At 30.3% G+C, this 10813-nt stretch overlaps 1 protein-coding gene across 1 annotated transcript in view; it reads right to left on the bottom strand.

The window, feature by feature from the left end:
- ERBB4 (erb-b2 receptor tyrosine kinase 4) overlaps positions 1-10813 on the bottom strand; it is a 1016037-nt gene that overhangs the window by 28192 nt on the left and 977032 nt on the right. Inside the window, exons 23-25 of the mRNA XM_011358660.2 lie at positions 8662-8808; positions 6464-6561; positions 4897-5067 (exon numbers count right to left, since the gene is read on the bottom strand). Coding sequence (XP_011356962.1) covers positions 4897-5067; positions 6464-6561; positions 8662-8808 — 416 coding nt within the window. The remainder of the gene's footprint in view (positions 1-4896; positions 5068-6463; positions 6562-8661; positions 8809-10813) is intronic.

Raw genomic sequence — 10813 nt, 5'->3', positions numbered from 1 at the left:
TGACATATTTTGGGAGAAATGTAAAACCAATATCCTATGACTACAATCATTTATCATCAAGTAGGAGCTGTTGTTAGAATTGATATTTATCTTTGGTAAATTGCAACCAGACTAACCTTGTTATATCATCACAAAATTCTCTCACTGCATCATTTAGCTATGAAATGCTTCCTTAACTATGTCCTTAGGTTTTTCTCTTCTATATTCAATCACGTAAGAAAAATCATTGTGCATAGAGGTAACTTAAAATGCTTTTTGTCATTTTCCAATTAAATATTCTCTAGAAGAAAATATAATTATTTTGAAAAGTCATCCTATCATAAGGTATTTTTAAAATTATAAAAAGCTTATAGGTGATCTAGTTTAATCTCAAAGTGAAAAACTGAGTCTGATTAAGTGATATGATCAAGGCTGAAGTATTAAAGAATTGGTTCTAGAATGTGAAATTCCTGACATTTAAACTATTTTTTTTTTGGTCCAATTACCATTAAGTGAATGAAAAGTGTTCATTCCATAATTAGCAAGTTTAACAGCAACCTCTAATTTTAGGAATATGAAATCCATGTGAAATTGTTGAAAGCCAGACTCAGTTTCTAACTCTGCCCTTTATCAATTGTTAAGTTACCTAAACTCTCCACAGATCAATATTCTTAGCTCTTAATAAAAATATCAGTACCTACCTCTTGGGCTTTGTGAAATAGTTAACTTAAAACACTTAGCATAGTACCTGAGTTATAGTAAACACTCAATAAGTTTTAGCTGATATTATTTTTACTATTTTTATTATTTCATAAAATGAAAGGTCATGGTTTTGATTCACTGAACTGTCAAGACAAACTCAATTGAAACTCTCATATTTTCAAATGTCATTATTGAGAATGACATCATTGTTTCTGCATTGTTATTTTGTTTGAATTTCTACTAGTTTATGCATCATTAAAAGCACATACAGCATACTAGTTTTTGAATTTCTACTAGTTTATGTATCATTAAAAGCACATACAGCATCTTACAGGGGAGACCAAAACTTTCTTTTATATCTATTTTTAAGTGATCAATTAATAAAAATATCTCAAAAGTAATTATAATGTGTATGGTAACCTGACTCAAATATATTTACTAAATTTATGAAATCTAATCTGAGGGCAGTGTGATATAGGTACAAAATACATAGTCATATTTTTTAAGCAGTCAAATATTCAGCATACATGTAATTATTTAGAAATTAACCAAATTTTTGAGATACCAGACTCTTACTTTCTTCATTCTTCACTTCTGACTGCATTTTGTTCACATTTCAACTCACTTATATAACCATTCTAGGAGAGAAAGGGCAAAAAGCGGGGGAGGGATGCAAATCTATGAATATAGTTATCCTTAGCCAATCAGAAAGAAGTGGAGAAAAGTTTAAATTGTAATGATAAATCTATTATGGATCATTTGTTCCATCAATATGCTGCAGCTACAATTATTCTGTCTTCCCCTGACCTGGATAATTGGGAGCTGGCTGATACATTTAGAAAGAGGTAGGACACTTAATCTTTAAAAGTACTCATTACAAATGACTGAATGATCCTGCAACAATTGAAACAATGACATCCTCTATAAAATGCATTGAAGTTTTTACAGTAAACTTTATAATATTAAAGCTAAAATATCTTTAGCCATATTAACTTATTATCTATTCTTACTTTTACATTTTATATGCAATTTATTATACCAAACAAACACAAATCTAGGTAAATCAAAAGAAAAAAATTATTTAATTAACAAAAAAATATGCAGAAAATTATCAAGAGAGAAGAAAGGCAGTAAAGAATCTAAAACCTATTGATAGACTGATTATACAGACAGATAATGGATAAATAATATATAAAAATAGAAGTCTAACCCATAACTTACAGCTTCCTGTCTAAGAAACCATATCTACAGTACATAGCCCAGGTACTAATTCCTATGGGCTATGTCAGACTTGCAGGAAGCCAGACTGCTATCTCTAGTAGAAATTCAGGAAGCTATAAAATAACTTCTGTTAACAATTAGCCCCAAATGCCAGGACTTGATTGATATCTAACAGTTTTCCTAATTTTTGTTCCCATTTTCAACTTAGGACTAATCAGAGAAAGCCAAATATGCATCCCTAACCAATCACATAGGATGTCCCGCTTCTAGTTAACCGACACCAACAATCTCCATTCAGAGCATACCCAAAGCCTTCTCTTTTCTCCCTATAAAGTTTTCTCACTCCTCTGTCTGCCTTTGAATCTGCCAAAACACATGTGACAGTGGTGCCCTTGCTTTAGCAAGGCCTGAATAAAGAGCCTTTGCTTTTCTTATCTGCTTGGTCTTCAACCAAATGTCTTTGGGCGATTCTAAAAAAAAGGGTAATAAATATTTATTTGCTTGGCATTTCAGATACTCTGCAATTTTTTAAAGTCAGTTGTCTAACAAGTATGTAAGATAAATACTATTGTGTTAATTTCACAAACGAGGAAACAAAGTCATAGAATTATTCAGAACATTACCTAAATCCTTGTAGCCAGTGAGCAGTTTACATTTAAAAACTAAATCACTTTTTTGTATTTCAAAGTCCAACAAATATTCTTAAGAAATATTTCATTAAAATTCACTTTAATATGTTGCTTTATCACATAAGTTGTCACAGAACCTAAAACTGAAGTAACTTATTTTCTAACTGTAAAATAACGTAAGTCAGCTTTATAGAAAAGGAGGAAAAAGTATTTACACATATTAGAAATTACCATAGAGGCAGATTGAAAAAAAACAGAATAATATAGATGACTAATAAATCTATTTAATGCCTGGAAATAAAAGTGATTTTTAAACATGATGCCTTAAATAAGTACTTAAAAAGGTAAAAAAAATTCTACAGATAATATAGTTTAAATAATAATGTTGAATAAGAAATAATGACTAAAGGCCAAATAATTCCTCATGTGGCTTCTACTTTGTTTCAATAATTCCATTTAGTTAACTCAACTCTTTATTAAGAATTCCTTGCACTGAGCATAAATTAAAATGAACAGAAAGTTGGAATTTGAGAATTCTTATGAAAAGAAAAAGATTCAAGCTCTTGGCCTTCATAGCATTTCATGTTAAAGAAGGAAAACACTTTCCTTTAAATTTCCCTGTTTTAATAAAAAGTAACCAATTTTTCAGATAAATTTATAAATACCAAAGGTATAATATGGCCATTTTGCTAAGTGTACAGAGGAAAAATGTGCTTCATTTATATATCATAAAGACTGATCCTGCTCATCAAAAAAAGACTGATGATCAATATCTACCAGTTGATTTAATTTTTAACTTTTTTAGTTATGTATCCACTGAGATGCAAGACATATTTTTCATAGAAAAGAAAAATTAATTGAGGATTCCGTCTTTGCCTCTTTCTTTACCAATCTTTCTAAATAAGGGTAGATGAGAAAAGGTATGGGGCAAGTTGGGGGATGCATATTATAAGAAAATCACCTGGGAAATTTCCCAAACAACATGTTGAGGTTGATGCCAAGAAAACACCACATCATGAAAAATAACATGTTCTAATTACTTTGAAGCAATAGTATGTGTAGTAGAGACAGACTACATACATTAGAATCCTGCTCTTCCCCTGGCTAATTGTGTGACACTAGTCACATCATTTAACTTTGTAACAAGTTTCCTCATTTTTAAAATGGGAATAGTAATAATAGAATCTCATGAGATTGTTGCAAGGATTAAGAGACTTAATATATATGAGCTGCCACATAGGAATCACTAGGTATTACTTTATTATTGCTGTCAGTCTGAAATAAAGCAAAGTATTTTAGAGAATGAGTAGCAAGTTGAATATTTTATTATGGTCAGAACTAATAGGATGCTGTTTGTCCTACTAGCTATAATGTTCTTAGATGGAGGATGAGGCTAAGAGAAAAAAACTGCTCTTTAGGAAAAAAAGTAATCATCACATTTATGTCTTATCAATGGAAAAAGTTGATTACAGGCATTATTTTACTGCTTCTCCATGATCCATAATGGCCAATGGACACTTGATTACAACACTTATCATGCTGTGCTCTGTGTCTATATCTGTGTGACTCTTTCAATAATCTGGGCACTTCTCGAAGGCAAGAATTATGTCAAAATTCTTTGAATTTCAAGTGTCTAATAATACCTCACATGCAGAGATACTCAATACATGTTGAATGAATAATGAATAAATTTTTAAAAATAAACAAATAAATGAATACAGGGATTGACAGTTTTCAGAGAAAGAAAAGTATTCTTAAAGAGTAGGCTTAATATGTTAAAAGAAATGGAAATTCTTTTCAGAAGCTTCTTTCAAAACTCAATTCTACATCTTAGAAATGATTCAGCAATCTCCTAATATGATGGATTTACTTCAAAGGATTACAGTTTTCTGTTTCTACTTTAACTTGACAAAAAATATTTAATGTCTCTTAAGTGAGTGAAAAAGAGTTGTATTTGTATTATCTCTGAACTAATAAGGTATATCATTTTATTAAGAAAGAAAAATAGAAAGCCTATCTTGGTAAGAATTTTCATTTGTTTATAAATGTGTACAGTTTTATTCATTTGAATGGATTTTATATTTTTTTAAATTAAGATTTTAACTTGACGAATAAATGGTTCTTCTTTTGAAATCTTGAAGATATTTCAGAGTGCATATTTTATTATCCATGCTTTTTTTCCAAAATTAATTATATATGGCAAATTTGGCACATCTTTTATTGTTTTGTTATCTGGTGTGTTTCTAATCTAGCAATCACATTGATCTAAGCTATATAATTGTTTTGAAATTTTTGTGTTTAAATCTATTTACATGATTATATTTCTCAGAAATAATATGGTAGTTAGTATGTAATTACTTCTTACCCTATTTGAGTCAATTCTTGCTCTGGAAGTATAGATGGGAGGTGGGATGTTGAAAGCCTGAGGGACCAGGTATTCCTCAGCATCCATCATATCTTCTAAATCCTCTTCGTCCAAGAGATTCTGAAAGAACTTGCTGTCATTTGGACTGGGAAGCTTCATACGATCATCACCCTAAAAGATTGCCCATGAGGAACACAAAAAATGAGTCTTCTCTTTATCTTAGTATGTGGCCTTTGCAGTAAATTTATGTAAGATGAAAACAAATGGTTGAAAATTCATGCACTCACTTAATAAAAACATTTTTTAGCATAACTGCTAACCATAAAGAAGCCTATAATAAGCTCAAATATAACAAGGTAAGATAAATAAATTTAATACAAGAAGAATATGATAAATGCGTTAGAGATAGATAAAGCAGAATGCTATGGATGTTTTGAGGGAGGCAAAATCCATTTCAGATCTGAGAATAATGATAGGTAGCCTCCACTGCCAACATGTGTTTGGGCTCTGACTTTAAGCATAAATAATAAAAGCCATTGATTTATCAATCTTTATTTTTTTGGTTGGTTTGATATCATAGAATGATCAGAACACATAGGCTCCATTCTTTGTACTATCATATGGCATAACATTGTTAAAGTGATAGCATTTGAAATCACATCACGAGTGTCACATAACATAAATGGGGGTGGGAGACACACCAAAACCCTTGTTATACTCTCTCTTTCTTCATCTATTTCTTAAATACATGTATATTTTATTTTCTCAAAGTTATGTGATTTCTTGGTGACAACTTGTTTATGAAACTTAATTTGGCATAAAGATAGTTGGAAATTATTATCTTCTAAAACCTAGCTTTTATCTTCATGTCAGACTATTGATATGAAGATAAAGGAGACCTTGTCTCATTGAAGAAATTTAATTCAATGTAAGCCAATGTTAATTTGTTTATGGTTTAGGTAGAAATCATCATAGAGAAACATATTAAGATTTTTAAATTATTCAATCCATTTCTCTAGTGTTCAATATGTTCTTTTGGCCTGTTATTTGATTCATATGTATATCAATGCATTTGATCTGAGTTATGCCTAGATATTGCATAGCTCCCTAAACAAAGCAAAACACATTTACAAATATTTTTCTAGGAAATTAAATGTCAATATATTGAAAATTTAATTCATTGTCTTCAACCATGAACAAGATTAAAAGAAAAATCCTTCTTCCTTTTATTCTGAAAAGGTAAGATTATAAAAATGAATATGACTTACACATAATGATAATAAAAAGCAGAGTGTTAAAGGCTTGTCTGAGCATAAAGGCTTTTATATATATAAATAATCATAATTATCTGGCTGTTCAATAGCAGAGGCACTGGAATATTAAGGGAAGGTGCTTAGAAGTGTTCTGACAGCAAGGAAAAAGCTGTTTTCCATGTCATTTCAGATGATATTCTGCTTAGTTAATCTGTGAATGGTGATTTCCACAGTTCCAAAGCCTAGATGTTATACATATTTCAAAATGAGTTTACCACTGGGAAATTCTTAAAAATCTAAGCAAATGCACTAACCTGAATAACTAGATATCTTTGCGGGTCTCGAGCCATCCTGGAAAATTCAGCAGCCAGTTCCTTAAATTTAGGTCTACTGTCAGCATCAATCATCCAACCTAGAAATTCACATGCAGTAAAAGTTACTACATCCATAATTAGAAAGAAGCGCAATATAAAATTTATGAAAATACAGCCTAAGTTGAAAAAATATTAATTTAATAATAATGATCTGAAAAACAAAAGATGCTAATGAAAGGAACAATCCAGTGGGTGAAGGTGTATATCAATCAGTTTGTTGACACTCATAACTAAATGTAATATACTCTAAAATAACATAAATTCTTTATTTTGTTGATCTTATTTAAAATTAATTTTCTTCCTCAAAAATATAACTTAGGTTACTATATTAACTTACATTATTTCAGATCTTTTTTCTTAGGTATGGCAAGAATTTTCTCTTAAAGTTTTTCTTTGATGGTTATAGAAGAGGTGATTGGAATGTAATTTGTAATTTTTTATCAAGAATGGCATGGAATAAAAGCTTTAGTTACAATGTGGTACACTGGCACAGAGGGGAAAAAAAAGAATAAAAAACAACTTTCTTATGTTACTTTTTTTCTACTGGGAAGAATTAATATGAAGTAATTTGTAACGTTTGTTCAGCAATGGCCATTAGTTTATTTTAGTGCTAACCTTTTCAGCATAAAAATAACATCAGCAATTTTCAATGTGTGTATTATTATTTAGCTGAAAGTCTAGATAAAGTGGGTCCTAGCTCCCCAGGCTCTGTTTAGCTGATGAGATGACAAGAATAAAAGTACCAAACTTTTCTTGATTTTCTTGCCAAATGAGCCTTTTCTTAGGTATTAGAACTCTGAAAGCAAGGTAAAATTCTCTATCAGGAAAAATGTTTTCCTAATTTTTCATTATTTCATCAGGGTATCTAAACCAACCCTTATGTTCTTTATGGGATCAAATTATATAATGCATGCACGTGTTTAAACTTTCTTCCACAGATGACTACTGAACAATGTTTGATCCAATAAAGCTTATTCCTCATTGTGGAAGTTCAATTTCTATTCTTGTTCTGGGAAGTTTTTGGGTGTCAATTCATATATCATTAATTTCATCTGAATTTTCTTCTCTCCTAACAAAGTTGGAATGTTCTGTATTCTGTATGCATCCACTGGAAAAAAAGTTTTAAATGCTGTTGGTGACAAGATGCTACTAAAAAGGTAGGTGTTTCTGGAACTATTGGAACCAAAAAAAGGTTAAATTCATAGTGAGGTATCAGTTTCTTTCTAACTAAATATTGAGTAAATAGAACTATGCTTAGAGAAAAGGGCATGCTGACCTGAACTGGAAAACACATTTTTTATTTCTTCCCTCACTGTCAGAATGTATCACACATGTCATGAATATAAATCTGGGCAGACCTGGGTCCAAAGTCTCTTATTAATAAGATGCTTATTCACCTTCACCAGTTTGTTTCTTTGCTAACACTATGTAAATCAAAAGGGGAAAACCTCAAACTACACAAGAAAGATTGCTGAATGTTAATCTCACTTAAATTAAGTCAGAAACTCCAGAGACTTTTCTAATTCTATTTAAATTAAGAGCCTAGGCTTCCAACACATTTCAAAACACATTTATAATACATATGTACCTGGGGCACAGAAAGGAGAAAGACAAGTAAGAGAGTTAGATGCAAACAAATGATGGAATTGTAAAAAGTAAACATTCATAATCTTTTTAGTTTAATTCCTTCCCACCATCCACTTTCTCCTGCCAATTTCCTGTTGACTAAAACTGGTAAACCTATTTCCATTTAATTCATTTTTTAAACTATCAGTTTCAAGATTTCTTTCTTTATATTTAGATTATTTGTTTAGTCTTCTCTTTTTCTATAAAAATTACTAACATTGTTATGACTAATTACATCTCTTTATGAAAGACAATTTGTCATGGAAATGATAAGACTCAAAGTGAAATAAACAAGAGTAAGAGTCATATAATTTGACTTCATAGCATGGAAGCATGATATTGCTTCATATTAATGATAATGACAACAAACTGGTATTTACATGATCTTTTCATAATTATTTTTGAACTTTTATATTTTTTAATACACAGAAACTTTATGCAGGTAGATTAATCTGTACTATTACTTTACTCAGAATGATGATGGTGATGATAAAATTATTTTGCAATCTTACATTTGACCATGACCATGTAAACGTCAATAGTGCAGATAGGAGGCTGGGGCAAACGTTCTCCTTTCTCTAATAAGTCAGGGATTTCTCGGGTTGGAATTCCATCATAGGGTTTTCCTCCAAAGGTCATCAGTTCCCAAATAGTGACTCCTAAATTGGAGAGCAAATTCTTACATAAGCATATTAACAACATACTTTGAACAAACCAGTAATATGCCACTGGCAAAAGAATGCTCCCAAGAGGGCAAGCAAAAATAGTCTAAAGAGATGATCTTCTGATTCCTATATCCATTGTGAGAAGCCCAATGACAAAATCCTTGTGAGAATTCAATTCTCCTATACTGTCTTGAAATTTTTAATGGGTAGCAGAGACCATTTAGAGTGGATATCAGAATACTGAATCTTCCCCATTTCTAACTTACAAATAATGTTAATGTTTGCTGACTCAAGTTAAGTTTCACTATATCACATTAGAGCCTATAAAACAATTTATTTACGAGGTACATGTGGATTCAGTACCAAGTAAATACTATTGTAGGTAAAATCTGATATTGACTAAATTTGATATTAACATCTGTGCTATCAAAAGCCCTAAAGGCTAAACTGGATTCCTGAATGATTATCCTTATGGTAAATAATTTGTCCCCTTTTTAACTAATATAAATAGAACAAGTGGAATAAAACTGATTAATTTATTTGGCACACAGGATAGCCTGAGTGAAGAATGATCCACATGTGAGATATAATACATGTGAAGTAGGCACCACAAAATTGAAGGGGAGGGCATAGTATATTCCTTAGATACTGAAATTACTTTCTTGAATCACTAGAACATTTCCTCTGCAAAAGCCGACACCTTAAATATTAGCATACAAATAGCCAGCTTTGATAATAATAATGATTGTGATTTGAGCAATAATATATACACTACAGATCTCTTCTTTATAATCTAATAATTCTGTAATAAAAAGTTAGAATTTTCTTAAGGAGAAAGATTATAAGTTCAGAAATAGCTATCTGAGCACAATATTATTACCAAGAGATTTTGACTGATGCATACATACAGATATCTTTTAACATAAAATCTATTAATTAGGGCTATGTTTTCTTTTCACTGCCATTCGTAATAAATTATTTACTCAAACTGAAGTCTCTTTTAGCTTATAAACAGTTATCATTGACTAATAATAAAAATAAAAATCTTAAAATATAAAAGTATATATGAATTTCAACTTATCCTTCATAATAGTAACATTAACGATTACTTGATATTTTTGGTTAATATTTATATATTATATTCTATGATTCTTATGTATAATGTAAACCTGTCAAGTAGTGACACAATTTAACTATTTGATCTTTATTAAATTCTACTTAATTTACATATTAAAGAATGCTCCATAAAACCAGTGATTAAAACTTATTGCACATGAGACAGACTGGAACAAGTTAATAAGTGGATGACTGTTCTTTTTTATTCAGTCAATCGTATTTATAGAATATTTATTTAATGAGAACATTTATTAACTTATCTACACAGTTACAAAAGACAGAATGGATACTCACATCTCTATCAGAACTTCTAATATAAGCAAGATACAAAGCAATTACAAATAAAAGTAATAGAAAATATAATAACAAATACAAAAACAACAGCAGAAACATCAAAACACCCACGTCTGCCAATAATAATCCAAATATATATTTGCAGAAGTGATGACAAGATAGGGTTAAAGAGAGATGACTTCATGCAGAAAGACAATCTCAGGAAAACTAAATCAGAAACATCCTCAAAATTTACAATTCTATTATTTCAAGATAAAAACCATAGCTGATGCATGTTTATTTTTATAAAAATAAAGATTCGCCCAGTGGCCATTTCCCAAAAAGATGCACTGTAAACAAGATTATGTATCTGTCTCCACCCTTTGTACTTTTTGCAATTGATGATTCTATATCATAAAAATCTTAAAATGCTTCATGTTTATGGGATGATGACCTGTGTTATGTCTCAAAACAGAGATCGATCTATCTATCTATCTATCTATCTATCTATCTATCTATCTATCTATCTATCTATCTATCATTTATTTTTATTGAATAGCTCCTGAGAATTTGCAACTAAACATGAAGATAAACATTATAACCTGAATAA

This window comes from Pteropus vampyrus, unplaced genomic scaffold (genome assembly GCF_000151845.1).
Source record: "Pteropus vampyrus isolate Shadow unplaced genomic scaffold, Pvam_2.0 Scaffold42, whole genome shotgun sequence".
NCBI classification, from domain to species: domain Eukaryota; kingdom Metazoa; phylum Chordata; class Mammalia; order Chiroptera; family Pteropodidae; genus Pteropus; species Pteropus vampyrus.
The sequence above is the reverse complement of the archived record's forward strand: the minus strand, read 5'-3'. Positions and strand labels throughout refer to the sequence as shown.